Source organism: Salmo salar, chromosome ssa10, assembly GCF_905237065.1.
Source record: "Salmo salar chromosome ssa10, Ssal_v3.1, whole genome shotgun sequence".
Taxonomy (NCBI): Eukaryota; Metazoa; Chordata; class Actinopteri; order Salmoniformes; family Salmonidae; genus Salmo; species Salmo salar.
Window position 1 is genome coordinate 28,242,108 of NC_059451.1, and position 16,131 is coordinate 28,258,238.

The 16,131-nt window shown below is 41.8% G+C and overlaps 2 protein-coding genes across 2 annotated transcripts in view; one reads left to right on the top strand and one right to left on the bottom strand.

Moving 5' to 3' along the window:
• Positions 1 to 16,131, top strand: part of mcf2l2 (MCF.2 cell line derived transforming sequence-like 2) — a 139,283-nt gene that overhangs the window by 79,258 nt on the left and 43,894 nt on the right. Inside the window, exons 16-17 of the mRNA XM_045688610.1 lie at positions 10,475 to 10,541; positions 10,922 to 11,037. Coding sequence (XP_045544566.1) covers positions 10,475 to 10,541; positions 10,922 to 11,037 — 183 coding nt within the window. The remainder of the gene's footprint in view (positions 1 to 10,474; positions 10,542 to 10,921; positions 11,038 to 16,131) is intronic.
• LOC106613921 (lactosylceramide 1,3-N-acetyl-beta-D-glucosaminyltransferase A) lies at positions 1,280 to 9,334 on the bottom strand. The gene is given in 4 exon segments (XM_074112227.1): positions 1,280 to 3,550; positions 3,553 to 3,650; positions 3,652 to 4,745; positions 9,024 to 9,334. Coding segments are annotated over 3 exon segments (1,113 nt in total). The 5' UTR covers positions 4,449 to 4,745; positions 9,024 to 9,334; the 3' UTR covers positions 1,280 to 3,332.

A 16,131-nucleotide genomic window follows, 5' to 3' on the forward strand; every position in this document is an offset into this window, starting at 1 on the left:
TATTGACTGTATGTTTTGTTTATTCCATGTGTAACTCTGTGTTGTTGTTTATGCTGCACTGCTTTGCTTTATCTTGGCCAGGTCGCAGTTGTAAATGAGAACTTGTTCTCAACTAGCCTACCTGGTTAAATAAAGGTGAAAAAAAGAATATCAATATTAATCCCACTTTGTAACACAATGCAGTGTGAAGGAATCCAGGGGGTATGAATACTTTTGCAAGTTACTGTATACTTATTGTGCACTTGATCACTCACAAGCAGAGTTACATAAAATAAATTCTTAAACTTAAATACAACTCCAAGTGTATTTTGAATGAAATACAATTAACATTTTTAAAATTGAAGTACAGTTTTAATGAGTGTGTTTAAGTTTAATGATAGTGAACATAGTATACTTAAATATTGAAAAACAATTCATTTAAAGTACACTTTTAATAAGCATATTGAAAGTTGATGATAGTGTATTTATAGTATACTAAAAGACTGAAAAAACTATGAATTTAAAATACACTTTTAATAAGTGTATTGAAGTGTAATGATAGCATATTTATAATATATTAAGACTGAAAAAACAATGAATATAAAGTACACATTTAATCAAAATGTTGAAGTGTAATGATAGTATATTTTTAGTACACTTAAGATATACTAGAAAATTACATCTCATATTTGAAGTACTGTGTATTATTAGATTTGTTTTGTATATTTAAGTATACTTGCTATATATTTAAATATACTTTTTTTTTAGCTTGGGTAGGCTCACCCACTTGGGAGCCAGGCCCATCCACTGGGGAGCCAGGCCCAGCCAATCAAAATGAGTTTTTCCCCACAAAAGGGCTTTAATACAGACATAAATACTCTTCAGTTTCATCATCTGTCCTGGTGGGTGGTCTCAGACGATCCCACAGGTAAAGAAGCCGGATGTGTAGTTCCTGGGCTGGCGTGGTTACATGCCAAATTCTCTAAAATAACGTTGGAGGCGGCATATGGTAGAGAAATTAACATTAAATTCTCAAACAGTTGCACGCTCCCGCAAAACTTGAGACATCTGTGGCATTGTGTTGTAAGATAAAACGGCATATTTTAGAGTGCTGTTTTATTGTCCCCAGCACAAGGTGTAATGATCATGTGTAATGATCATGCTGTTTAATCAACTTCTTGATATGCCACATGTCAGGTGGATGGATTATTTTGGCTAAGGAGAAATGCTCTCTAACAGAGATGTAAACAAATTTGTGCACAAAATTTGAGAGAAATAAGATTTTTTGTGCATATAGAATATGTCGGGGATCTTTTATTTCAGCTCATGGGACCAACACTTTACATATTGCGTTTTTGTTCAGTATAGTAAGGGGGCAATGGATTAAAGAACTGTTATAAATTACAAGAACCACATAGCCAGGGATCGTAGAAATCAGATTGAAACATGACCCTCATGTCAAAATCATCATTAAGCTCTGCTGGATGTAAGGTACCCAGTGTATGAATCCAAAAAAGTTCCCTTTGGCACAGCTTTTTCCTCCTATGGGTGAAAGTCAATTTCCTCAACCATTAGCTTGTTTTAAGGCACTTTGAGAGAGGTCACAGACAGAAAGTGACAATTGAAAGGAGAGTTTAGGAGAGCATAGCACACACAGTACAGCTGTCTGAAGAGAGGATTTGTAGAGATGAAGAGAGACTTAAGGCAGAGCCTCCCAGCTGACTGTTAGCACCAGGTGACCACACACCTGCTTGTGGAATGTCTCCTGCTCTAATTTCAGCCTGCACAATGCCTCCTGATATGGAACATACTCATCATTTTATTCAGAATTTTGAAAACATTATTTGCCACGTCTTTACTGTAACTGTTAGGGGTTTGTTAGGTTGTACGGATGCAATAGGCAGTACAATCTGTGACTCATCTGACACAGGAAGTGAATGACATTTGCATTCCCCTCTTCTGATAAGCACAGTTATCAATGTAGGTCATGTCTCTTTGAAACATACAACAGCTACTGTACATACTGTATGTCACCTGATATCATAAAATGTCCCGTAACAGTTCTGGGTATTTTTGCATAAGGGGGCTTTTTTGTACACAATAGATTTTAAAAACACATGAATAGCAACATCCTGGTTGATTTTGATTTCCCATCACTGGCAGTATCTCTTAAAGCATAAAGTAGTACCGGATAAAACTGCAAGTGTCACATCCTGACCATAGAAAGCTGTTATTTTCCATGGCAGAGTAGGTCAGGGTGTGACAGGTTTTTTTTCTAGTTTAGATTTTCTATGTGTTATGTTCTAGTTTTGTATTTCTATGTTGGGCTTTGTTTGGGATGATCTCCAATTAGAGGCAGCTGGTCATCGTTGTCTCTAATTGGAGATCATACTTAAGTAGGTGGTTTTCCCACCTGGGTTTGTGGGAGATTGATTTCTGAGTAAGTGTATGTTGTAACTCTTCGTCATGGTTTGGGCATTCAGTTTATTTGTATGTATTGCGTAGTTTCACAGTTTAATAAAGAAAATGTGGAATGATACACACGCTGCGCTTTGGTCTGCTCCTTCATCGTACGACAACCGTGACAGCAAGAAGTAAATTAATTCCATGTAAGGTTGAGAGAGAGTTTTTCCATCCCACAGTGGATTTTGTCACATTCTGCATTTTTCATTCAACCACAATGGAGAACCACTGTTTATTTGCCCTAAGTCCCTGAGGCATGGTACTGTAGGCTAGGGCCCCTAGAGATCCATACTGAATCCAAATCTAGCTTCACTCCTCCCTCTGGTGCCCATGAATTCCTGTCTGCAGTGTCACTAAATACTGCATGTTGCCTTTTTGGGGGACCCAGACAAAGATGGGAGAGATGGGGGAGCAGAGTTCATATGGAATGATTTGGTGAGCAGGATGTGGTTAGAAGCAGATTGTTTTGGGAAATGCCAGTGTCTGCTCCTGGTTTGCAGCCTGACATTTTAGGAGAAGTGAAACAGGGGAATGGGGGAAGAAATGGAGTTAGCTCTATAGAGAGAAGAGGGATTATAAAATGTGTATGACACAGATAATGAGCAATGGTAAACTGAATTAAAAACAGTCTGCCAGCAACATTTTATTTGAAGTATTTTTCACTTTTGACTTATTGACTGCAGCCAAGAACATTAGCTCTGTAACGTCTGTTTACATCACACAATTAGCTAAACCACAAAGTACAACTGCAGTATCCATCAAGCCAAGGCAGGTGTGGTGAATATATGGTCAAGAACATGGCTTTGGTCTTTATTTTGAAAATGATACCTGCAGACACTGAAATATAAATGAAAAGACTGCAGTGACATTCTGTGCAGCCTAACAGTACACTATGAAAAGGCTGCCTTGCATGGGTAGGTATTTAAATAGTAAGGTTTACAGAGGAGCATGATTTTCACTGCTCTGCAGTACAGCTTTCCCACCTGGCCAGAGGAAATGTCATGAATCTGTGGATCCGTAGCTGCCTTCCACAGGTACCAGACGTCTGCCACATGTCCGTGAGAGGTGATCATCTTATCATAGATGCAGGGGTGATAGGGGGCCTTCATTCCACTGAAAAGTAAACATGTTCCTGGGGAGACACCCCCATGGCGTTGGCACAGATGCCCATGAACATGTCGTCAATGTACAGCGAGGCATTGAGGAACAGTTGTCTGGTAGATTTTGGCAGCCACGTCCCTTGAGACTACGTACCCTGCCCCCGCGGTGTAGTCTGGGTAGGAGGGCCACTGGTACATCTCATAAGGCACGTGGTACTTGCTGTCCTTCTGGCGGATAGGGGGGGCTCCCCTGTGCATGTGGCCCAACCAGAGGTCCCGGGCCCCCTGCTGGATCAGGCCCTGCAGGTAGTGCACCAGGTTGGGCATGTGGACAAAGATGTCATCGTCGGCTGACATGAGGAAGCGTGCTTTGCTGCAGTAGGTGTGTCTCCAGCGGAACTGCAGCAGCAGTTTGATGGTGAAGTTGTGAAAGGTGTCCACAAAGTCCTGCTGGACCAGGTCCCCATAGACCTGGTCCTCCCCCAGCAGCCCTCTCTGCACATTGCCCCTCTGCTGGGGGTTGGAGTAGACCCCCAGGGCAAACACCACCCTCATGGTGGCCCCCAGCTCCCTTTGGATGTAGTTCTCATTCCCCCAGGTGGCCCGGATGGCCTGCCTCCTCTCCAGGTTCTCTGGGGAAGATTTGACAAACAGCAGCAGCAGCACTTCATTGCTGTTACACTTGTCATGGTGGTTGATGAGGTACAGGAAGTTGCTCAGGCTTTCCGACTTCTGCTGGCTGATGCCAAAGCTCTTGTTGATGAAGTCATAGCTGTTGACCAAGGAGCGGTTCTCCACATGGTAGTCCAGCTGCTCCTAGCACACCATCAACACAGACAGGACAAAGTCTGTCGTCACCAGCTGCACACATTGACATCTTCTGATCCTTCTGAAATTCATAAACATTCTGCGATCCTTCCTGCCCTCACGCCGTCCTTTTCACGCCGTCTTTTTGACAGGTCCAATAGCCTTTGAGAGGCTTCTACTTTCAAAATTATTCCAAATGATTTGGGAGTGCATGAGTTCCACCATATTGACCCAACTGGAGACATGGGCTCCTTTGAGAAATGTTGGTATTTCGTTCAATTTCATCTCCTCCGCTCTCTACTGTGACTGTATTGTTGAGAATTATGTCTCGAGTCATCACTATTTTGCTACCAGTGTCCACACAGTCCAGTCAAAGAGCGACCCACATCATAAGATCTGAAAAGAGAAGGACAAAAATATGAACAATTGGCTAAACCTGTGATTGGACTTTTGAAGTTATTCCAATTGTGCTAAAGTGCGAACTCTGCCGGGCTACTTAAATCAATTGCGCCCGTCTATTCTGTACCAACTGGAGCGAGACTAGTTACCACAGCCACAAAGTCAATATTGTCTATTTTCTATAAATTCATGAAAAATGTTTTTGCTTTTAGGTCCTAATTTAAGGTTAGGAGTGTGGTTAATGTTAGGTTTAAAATCACATTTTAATAAGATAAATTGTTCAAATAGGCAGGGTTTATGACTTTGTGGCAGTGGTAACGAGTGCCTTCCACAGGCACTCGTCATTCTCGTGAAAAGATTGATTGAGTTAGATTAATACTATTGTATAGCTGTGGTCTTTTCTTAGTTATACTGAACAAAAATATAAACACAACATGTAAAGTGTTGGTTTCATGAGCTGAAATAAAAGATCCCAGAAATGTTCCATATTCACAAAAAGCTTATTGTGTGCACATTTGTTTACATCCCTGTTAGTGGCGGCAGGTAGCCTAGTGGTTAGAGCGTTGGGCCAGTAACCGAAAGGTTGCTAGATCGAATCCCCAAGATAATCCATCCACCTGACAGGTGTGGTATATCAAGACGCTGATTAAACAGCATGATCATTACACAGGTGTACTTTGTGCTGGGGACAATAAAAGGCCACTCTAAAATGTACAGTTTTGTCACACAACACCACAGATGTCTCAAGTTTTGATGGAGCGTGAAATTGTCATGCTGACAGCAGGAATGTCCACCAGAGCTGTTCCAGATAATTTAATGTTATTTTCTCTACCATAAACCGCCTCCAACGTGGTTTTAGAGAATTTGACAGTACATCCAACCGGCCTCACAACCGCAGACCACGTGTTACCACGCCAGCCCAGGACCTCCACATCTGGCTTCTTCACCTGCGGGATGGTCTGAGACCAGCCACCTGGACAGCTGATCAAACCGAGGAGTATTTATATCTGTAATAAAGCCCTTTTGTGGGTAAAAACTCATTCTGATTACTGGGCCTCACTTCCCACTGGGTGGGTCTTCCCAGACCCACCAATGGCTGCTCCCCTGCCCAGTCATGTGAAATCCATAGATTAGATTTACAGTGGCAAAAGAAAGTATGTGAATCCTTTGGAATGACCTGAATTTCTGCATAAATTGGTCATACAATTTGATCTGGTCTTGGTCTAAGTCACAACAATAGACAATGTGCTTAAACAAATAACACACAAATTATTGTATTTTTCTTGTCTATATTGAATACATAATTTAAACATTCACAGTGTAAGTTGGAAAAAGTATGTGAACCCATAGGCTAATGACTTCTCCAAAAACACTCACAAAATTTGAGTTTGCTGTTCACAAGAAGCATTGCCTGATGTGAACCATGCCTCGAACAAAAGAGAGATCCGAAGACCTAAGATTAAGAATTGTTGACTTGCGTAAAGCTGGAAAGGGTTACAAAAGTATCTCTAAAAGCCTTGATGTTCATCAGTCCACGGTAAGATGAATTGTCTATAAATTTAGAAAGTTCAGCACCTTTGCTACTCTCCCTAGGAGTGGCCATCCTGCAAAGATGACTGCAAGGGCCATAATGCTCAATGAGGTTAAGAAGAATCCTACAGTGTCAGCTGAAGACTTACAGAAATCTCTGGAACATGCTAACATCTCTATTGACAAGTATACAATACGTAAAACACTAAACAAGAATAGTGTTCATGAGAGGACACCACGGAAGAAACATCTGAAGTTCGCAAAAGAGTACCTGGATGTACCACAGCACAACTGCCAAAATATTCTGTGGATAGGGTTCACATACTTTTTCTTGCCACTGTTTAATTTAGCTGATTTCCTTATATGAACTGTAACTCACTAAAATCGTTATGTTGCATTAATATTTTTGTTCAGTATAGATTTGCTCAACTCCTGCGTCCTCTCTCCTCTGTCCTCTCTAGCCTCCTTTTTGAAAACAGTCAAAGGTAATCGAGGAGAGGTGGCAAGGAGACGTAAAGTGGACGTAAAATGTATGAAATGACTCATTCTCCAATCGCGTGTCATCAGGCAAATTACATTTACAGGCTGGAATCCCAAAATAAATGTATAAAGTGATCAAAACAAATATAGCTAGTTGTGCAATACATTCAATAGATAAAATGATAAGTAGCTTTTCTTCTTCGAGAAAACAATAGCTGATTCAAAGGGGGTGTGGCAGATTTAAAGTCTTTCACGAAGGGAAACACTTGTGCTTCCTCGCCAGAAGGAGGCTATCGAGGAGAGGGGACCGTCTTCCGTTTGCCTACTAATGAATTGACACACTCCACTGTTTCCGGGTCACAGAGGAGAGAGAACGGAGGACAGACAATGGACTTTTGCCCAAACGAGGAAAATCCTTGTAACTATGTTTCTAGGACATACTGGTCGTAAACAATGCAACAGAGTGGCGGAATTTAAATGTTATAATTGCAGGGTTAAATGTAACACTGGGCGCTTTCGAGCAGATCACTTTTGCCAAGAAGTTGACCATCGTTGGTCACCACCTTTGAAAGTGTGTTGAATTATGGGGATAGAAATTGTCCGACTTTGTCCAAAAAATTGTTCAAAAGAATCGTGATCAAAGGTCATGAAATTTTGACTGCAAGTTTCTGTAATTGCTCTTCACCAACTTCATCCTGTAGCCATCACCTGCATTGTGGGAGGCTCTATTATCAACCAATCATTAGGGTGTTTTTGTTTGACCCACGCAAATGTGACCAAAGACATCCCTGAAACAGGAACCAACTTTGCCACAATCCATGTATACAGTGGATATGTGCAAATAAATGTGATTTTTGATGCTTTCTCTCACCAATTGATTGTACAATGTACATACGAATGTAGAGTTTGAGCATGTGATATTGGGGTTGGAGACACGTTTAATTCAACATTATAAAGAAAAACTTTTACAAACAATGGAAACGTTGCACTGAGCCTTGCTGTTGAAAACCACATCAGTGTCCCACTTTTGGCTGTCGCAGATGCACTTCCCCCGACTTCACTCCTTGGCTTTCGTTTAACAGTCGCCTTACCACTCAAAAAAGCCCACCTTCAATGGTAAAAATGAGGGGTAATTGAAAAATGTTATGATTTTAAAGGGATATATGGATGAAAATACACATAATTGACAAAAAAAGCTATATTGTATGCTCAAAAAAAGACTAAAATGTTATACTAATGAAATTGCTCAAAGAAAGAGATTTTGTTTGTTTTACTCAAAAAGGTAGGGGTCAAAATGATTGACATCCCTAAAGATTCTTATGAATAAAGTAGTCAAAAGTTTAGTATTTGTCCCATATTCCTAGTGCGCAATGACAACATCAAGATTGTGACTTTACTAACTTCTAGGATGCATTTGCAGTTCATTTTGGTTGTGTTTCAGATTATTTTGTGCCTATTATTACGGATAATACTGAATGAATCGTGAATAATGATGATTGAGAAAGTTACAGAGGGTCAAAAATCATACCTCCAAGACATGCTAACCTTCCTTGTTATTGGTAATGGTGAGAGATTAGCAAGTCTTGGGGCTATGATCTTTGACCCTCTGTAACTGTCTCACTCATCATGATTGGCGATTCATTCAGGATTATCTGTAATCATGGTAGCATCCACATTCATGTAGAAGTGTTTAGAAACATATAGTCTATTCTTATTTATAATAAAAGTTACTCAAATAACACAATCCATTAATTTCTGTTGGGCACAAAGTAATCTGAAACACAACCAAAACTAACTGCAAATGCATCCAACATATTTGTATTCACAATGTGATGTAAGCTTGATGTGCTGAAAGGCCTCTACCCAAGACAAATTGGAGCTACTAACCTCTATAGATAAGAACACTTAAACAGAGCTCTTATTTGTATTAGCAGATGTTTTATCATATCTACCAATGATCTCTAAAATGACCTAATTTTTATATCATTGTTGAGTATAATTGTATTTTTTATTCTGTTAGATTTCCTGTGTCTATTGTTTAAAACCTACCAAGAGAGGTTAGGTTCCAATTCCATGAAAGGGGATTGGCCTCTCCCCCCCTCTCTCCCTCCTCATCCCAGCGATGATTCTACCGTTAGTGGACATCTCCCCACAGGCTAACTGTAAAAGCAGTGTGAACTCTTGCTTTGAGCACCCTAAGGTATTATAAACAGTCTTTCAGCTAGAGCATAAAACCCCCACACCTCCCTCTCCCTGATCACTTACCAGCCTGTGAGTTCCATCCACCTGTTTCTGGGAAAAGTACAGAAAAGTACTCTCCCCTGCCCCTCCTTTCCAGTAGATGAGCACTATCCCCCTCTTTCACTCTCTTTTTCTCTTTCCTGTCTGTGTGTAGGGAACAACAGCGTAATTGTGTAGTAACTCCAGGGTTCAGGGCTGCTGCCTGAGCTGCTCTGTCTCTGTCTCTCCATCTGTGTGACTGTGAGAGAGTGAGAGCAGAGTGGAACTGGTGGGGGAGGAAACTGCTGGGCTAGAGGGGGAAAGCCCAGCCCCTTTACTTCCCCTGCCTACCTCAACTTAGTCAGTCTATGATTTCTCTAAGTTATTATCAAATCAGTGAGGCCAACCAGCAGGAGTGAAGCTGGATTCTATGCCAGAGCTTGGAATTTGTCATCTGAATTGCATCCGGTACTACATACTCTTCATAATAAAAGTAATTCAGTCTTCCCGAGGGTCACATTTGGAAAGGGATTGTAGCCATACAAAGTCAGATATGCACAGGACAAACTGGCATTGGCAATGTGTTCTTTTAGTACATGACATATATACATTCTTTGTTTTATATAGTTAAAGCATTGCTTTTTGGTTGGAGGGTGATATTATCTTCTTGGCACGCAGAGGGCTGTAGACATCTCAGCTCTTTTATGCACTAATACATTTAGCTAGTGTAAACAACTTGAGGTAGAACGACCAAGTAACTATCATTAATGTAAACACTGTCCACTAGGGCATTCAAGAAAAATTGTCTTACTAAGGAGCACCAATAACAGGCTAGGCACATGACTTCATGGAATGTTTTTGTCCCCCAGGGGTTCAATGAAGGCATCTCTGTCCATGATATTTATTCACACGATGCTGCCTTCCCACATCCAAAAATGGATATGCAAATATCCTAATGTATTGGGAATTCGGAAGGCAGTCACATATGATATGACAGATGCCTGCCTCTGTGAGAATGGCGGGTGCCTTTGAAGAGCTTTATTGACCTATAAAATGTGCCCATACATCAAACAGCACTCAGTGTCTCGATGGGCTCGTGATGGCACATAAAAATCAAGACCTCAGAACTCATGTGCACATTAAAGGGGCCATTAAAGTCTGGAAATGTTAGCTTTGCTCAAGCTCCTTGGTTTTATTACAACCTCCTCTGTTAGGCCTTGTTTTCCCCCCAATGTACCTCATGTCTGGGGTGCTGTGCTTCTATATCTAGCAGAGCCTCTTTTGGGTTTGTTTGATGACCGTGTTTTCCACCTTCGACTGAGTGCACACCCACCTCCTGATGAGGATGATTATTTGGTTGGAGAACTTTGACAAAGCATTTAGGATATGAGTGGCAATTGGAGTCTCCATTCTGGCTTTTATTAATCTATCTGCACTAACAAATACCACTAAAGGGCTTCTCTGTAATTGACGGATACTGTATTTTTCCTCCCTAGACACATCATGAATGAGCTGATTGAAACTGAGAGGCTGTACGTCGAGGAGCTGCAGAGCATCATGGAGGTGCGTTTGTTACTTTAAATGGCTCTCTCGTGACTGTGAAACGTTGTGAATTAGTGGCAATAATGTTAGAGACAGTAGAGAAAGCTCTCCTTTCTCTGCTAACTGCACCTAGGGAACATAAAACCTGACATTGCAAATGTTGCATCAGGTCTGGCCATTTCAGAATATTGTATGAACTTTTGTTGGACTTAAAATGTGCTTGCTTTGTCGATTTAGATGAGCCATTAGGCTACTCAAACTGTCACTGATTTATGTTCATGTAATGTTCATTCAAATGTTAGGTGTAAAGCCATGTGAAGGACTGGGTTTTATTGGGTTCACATTATCACAGAGGCATCATAGTTTTACTTAATGGCTTTGAATGTAATTTTCCTGTCCAGGGGTATGCTGCCGAGCTGGACAACACAGAGCTTTCCCCCCTCATCCCTACAGCACTGGAGAACAAGAAAGATGTGCTTTTTGGCAATCTCCCAGAAATATATGAATTTCACAACAGGTAAGCAAATTTCCTCTGTCTCTTTCTGAATTGCATTTCCATATCCAGCGAGTAGACAAATGTGCCTGTGACATCAAAAGAAAAAGGATTGGCATGGTCCCTATCCCTGCTGCAAAATGATAACAATCCTGAGGGAACCATCTTCCTCTCCCTAGTCTCCCATTGCTAACAACTGCCATGCTTCCATTGGCTGTAGGCACTCACATGGAACAAGTGGTTTGTGCAGTTTATTCCCCCCTTTTTTTCACTGGTCAGCTCTCAATAGAACACCTTGTACAGGTATGTTAACTATGTAGGATCCTACTCCTGATGACTCGTTTTTAAAATCATATGAGCAAAAAATATTTTGCTTTATCTGGGACGCTAAACCAGACAAAATAAAACGTGCCTATCTAAACTCAGCAAAAAAAGAAACGTCCCTTTTTCAGGACCCTGTCTTTCAAAGATAATTCGTAAAAATCCAAAACTTCACAGATCTTCATTGTAAAGGGTTTAAACACTGTTTCCCATGCTTGTTCAATGAACCATAATTAATGAACATGCACCTGTGGAATGTTCGTTTAGATACTAACAGCTTACAGACGGTAGGCAATTAAGGTCACAGTTATGAAAACGTAGGACACTAAAGAGGCCTTTCTACTGACTCTGCAATGTCCGTAATGTGAGACGCCTAAGACAGCGCTACAGGGAGACCGGATGGACTGCTGATCGTCCTCGCAGTGGCAGACCACGTATAACAACACCTGCACAGGATCGCTACATCCGAACATCACACCTGCGGGACAGGTAGAGTGAGGGAAAAAAGTATTTGATCCCCTGCTGATTTTGTACGTTTGCCCACTGACAAATAAATAATCAGTCTATAATTTTAATGGTAGGTCTATTTGAACAGTGAGAGACAGAATAACACCAAAAAAATCCAGAAAAACGCATGTCAAAAATGTTATAAATTGATTTGCATTTTAATGAGGGAAATAAGTATTTGACCCCTCTGCAAAACATGACTTAATACTTGGTGGCAAAACCCTTGTTGGCAATCACAGAGGTCAGACGTTTCTTGTAGTTGGCCACCAGGTTTGCACACATCTCAGGAGGGATTTTGTCCCACTCCTCTTTGCAGATCTTCTCCAAGTCATTAAGGTTTCGAGGCTGACGTTTGGCAACTTGAACCTTCAGCTCCCTCCACAGATTTTCTATGGGATTAAGGTCTGGAGACTGGCTAGGCCACTCCAGGACCTTAATGTGCTTCTTCTTGAGCCACTCCTTTGTTGCCTTGGCCGTGTGTTTTGGGTCATTGTCATGCTGGAATACACATCCACGACCCATTTTCAATGCCCTGGCTGAGGGAAGGAGGTTCTCACCCAAGATTTGACGGTACATGGCCACGTCCATCGTCCCTTTGATGCGGTGAAGTTGTCCTGTCCCCTGAGCAGAAAAACACCCCCAAAGCATAATGTTTCCACCTCCATGTTTGACGGTGGGGTTGATTTTTTTGGGGTCATATGCAGCATTCCTCCTCCTCCAAACACGGCGAGTTGAGATGATGCCAAAGAGCTCCATTTTGGTCTCATCTGACCACAACACTTTCACCCAGTTGTCCTCTGAATCATTCAGATGTTCATTGGCAAACTTCAGATGGGCATGTATATGTGCTTTCTTGAGCAGGGGGACCTTGTGGGCGCTGCAGGATTTCAGTCCTTCACGGCGTAGTGTGTTACCAATTGTTTTCTTGGTGACTATGGTCCCAGCTGCCTTGAGATCAATGACAAGATCCTCCTGTGTAGTTCTGGGCTGATTCCTCACCGTTCTCATGATCATTGCAACTCCACGAGATGAGATCTTGCATGGAGCCCCAGGCCGAGGGAGATTGACAGTTCTTTTGTGTTTCTTCCATTTGCGAATAATCACACCAACTGTTGTCACCTTCTCACCAAGCTGCTTGGCGATGGTCTTGTAGCCCATTCCAGCCTTGTGTTGGTCTACAATCTTGTCCCTGACATCCTTGGAGAACTCTTTGGTTTTGGCCATGGTGGAGAGTTTGGAATCGGATTGACTGATTGCTTCTGTGGACAGGTGTCTTTTATACAGGTAACGAGCTGAGGGAAGGAGGCACAGTGCTCCTAATCTCAGCTCGTTACCTGTATAAAAGACACCTGGGAGTCAAAAGTCTTTCTGATTGAGAGGGGGCCAAATACTTATTTCCCTCATTAAAATGCAAATCAATTTATAACATTTTTGACATGCGTTTTTCTGGATTTTTTTGTTGTTATTCTGTCTCTCACTGTTCAAATAAATCTACCATTAAAATTATAGACTGATAATTTCTTTGTCAGTGGGCAAACGTACAAAATCAGCATGGGATCAAATACTTTTTTCCCTCACTGTACAGGATGGCAACAACAACTGCCCGAGTTACACTAGAAATGCACAGTCCTTCCATCAGTGCTCAGACTATCCGCAATAGGCTGAGAAAGGCTGGACTTCAGGCTTGTAGGCCTGTTGTAAGGCAGGTCCTCACCAGACATCACCAGCAACAATGTCGCCTATGGGCACAAACCCACCGTCGCTGGACCAGGCAGGACTGGCAAAAAGTGCTCTTCACTGACGAGTCACAGTTTTGTCTCACCAGGGGTGATGGTCGGATTCGCGTTTATCGCCTGTACTCTGGAGCGGGATGAGGTGGAGGGTCCGTCATGGTCTGGGGCGGTGTGTCACAGCATCATCGGACTGAGCTTGTTGTCATTGTAGGCAATCGCAACGCTGTTCGTTACAGGGAAGAAATCCTCCTCCCTCATGTGGTACCCTTCCTGCAGGCTCATCCTGCCATGACCCTCCAGCATGACAATGCCACCAGCCATACTGCTCGTTCTGTGGTGATTTCCTGCAAGACAGGAATGTCAGTGTTCTGCTATGGCCAGCGACGAGCCCGGATCTCAATCCCATTGAGCATGTCTGGGACCTGTTGGATCGGAGGGTGAGGGCTAAGGCCATTCCCCCCAGAAATGTCCGGGAACTTGCAGGTGCCTTGGAAGAGTGGGGTAACATCTCACAGCAAGAACTGGCAAATCTGGTGCAGTCTATGAGGAGGTGGCCACACCAGTTACTGACTGTTACTTTTGAACCCCCCCTTTGTTCAGGGACACATTATTCAATTTCTGTTAGTCACATGTCTGTGGAACTTGTTCAGTTTGTCTCAGTTGTTGGATCTATCCTCTCAGTTGTTGAATCTAACATATTACACATGTTAAGTTTGCTGAAAATAAACGCAGTTGACAGTGAGAGGACGTTTTATATTTTTTGCTGAGTTTCTATAATGAAAATTAATTGGGTGGGTTGAGATGATTAAATATAAAAGCACTAAACCTCTCTCCATTGTTTAAACATGGCCTTTTTGCCTTTGTGCAGATTGCCATGTCACATTATCAATTAATTGAAAATTATACTTTTTTCAAAGTATCTCTCTTTTTCAAACAAGCATTGCAGAGCTGGCTTCAATTTAATCCCCCTGAAAGAAGAACAAATATTATGGCTGAACTCAAATGTGCTGGTTGATAAAATACCTGTATTTATGGGAAAGATGTTTGAAAATTGTATTTTGTTCTTAAATTATATTGTAAATTGGAATGGTAGATGTATGTCCTTCATAGAGTTATCAGAATTGTACAGGAAGGTCTGCTCAATCCAAGAGTACAACCAATTGATTACAGCATTACCTCAAAAATGGAGGAGGCAGGTGGCAGCGGGAGGAGGTAGGGAACTGGTCTGTCTGCCCAATATAAAGGATCAAAACTGGCAGAGGAATAAAAATAGCATAAATAGGAAGGTTTACCAGTTTAATTTGAGGACCAGGATGTTGTCAACTGTGCCATACAGATTGCAAAATAGTTGGGAAGAGATTTTTGATGTACCGATTCCATGGTACGGGTGTATGAGTTGATATATAAAACAACGCAAGATTCAAGACTTTGTGCTTTTCAGCTAAAATTATTATATAGAATTCTTGACAAGAACAAAATGTTGAATATTTGGGGCATAAAATCATCGAAGCTCTACAGATTTTGTTGTGAGGATACAGAATCAATAGACCATTTATTTTGGTATTGCCCTCAGGTAGCCTGTTTCTGGTCTCAGGTTCAGGAATGGCTGAAAATGCATAGCATTGATCTAAAATTGACCCTATGTCAACGGTGGGTGTAGCTGGTGCATGGAAGTCAGGCGCAGGAGAGCAGAGATGAGTGGATAAAGCACTTTACTGAGGCAATTATTAGAACAGAACGCAACCGAGTCACAAAAACAAATGCCCAAAGAACATGTGATGCAGCACAAAGTACAACACAAAGTACCGGCTGCCACAAAGCACTGGTACAAAACAAAATCCAGCGCAAACCAGCCGGAAGCGTGCCAACCTAGACAATAAACAATACCCCACACAGACATGGAGGGAACAGAGGGCTAAATACACATAGTAATTAAGAGGAGATGTAAACCAGGTGTGCAGGAAAACAAGACAAAACAAATGGAAAATGAAAGGTGGAGCGACGACGGTTAGAAGACCGGTGACGTCGACCGCCAAACGCCGCCCGAACAAGGAGAGGGACCAACTTCGGCGGAAGTCATGACACCCTAGAAATACTACTGTTAGGAGATCTGGAGAGACCGGGTCAGTCAATTACTAATACTCTTTGTAAAAGTATTTATCGTCAACTCGTCAATCTGTGTATTCTATTTGATTAGATAGATTGAAATTGTTTCGTTAAACATCACAGCATAGTTGAAAGACGTGTTGCGTAGAATCCCGAAGTGGGTGGCCAGCAGAGATCGATGGGATGGGGTGAGGGTTGGGATGTGGAATTGGAGACAAGTGGGAGTGGAGTTGCTGTGCGGGAGATAGAATGATGGTCAAAGATAAAAGTAAAAAAAAAAGAGGTCAAAATAAAACATAATAAAAGGTACGTTTGAATGACACTGAGGGGGAGTGTTTTTACAACTAATGCCGGTTTGCCTGAGGCTGAGCCGTGCAGGTGTTTGTACACATGCATATATACACACACTCTCATTCAAATAAACACATACAAGAACACACACAGACATGTA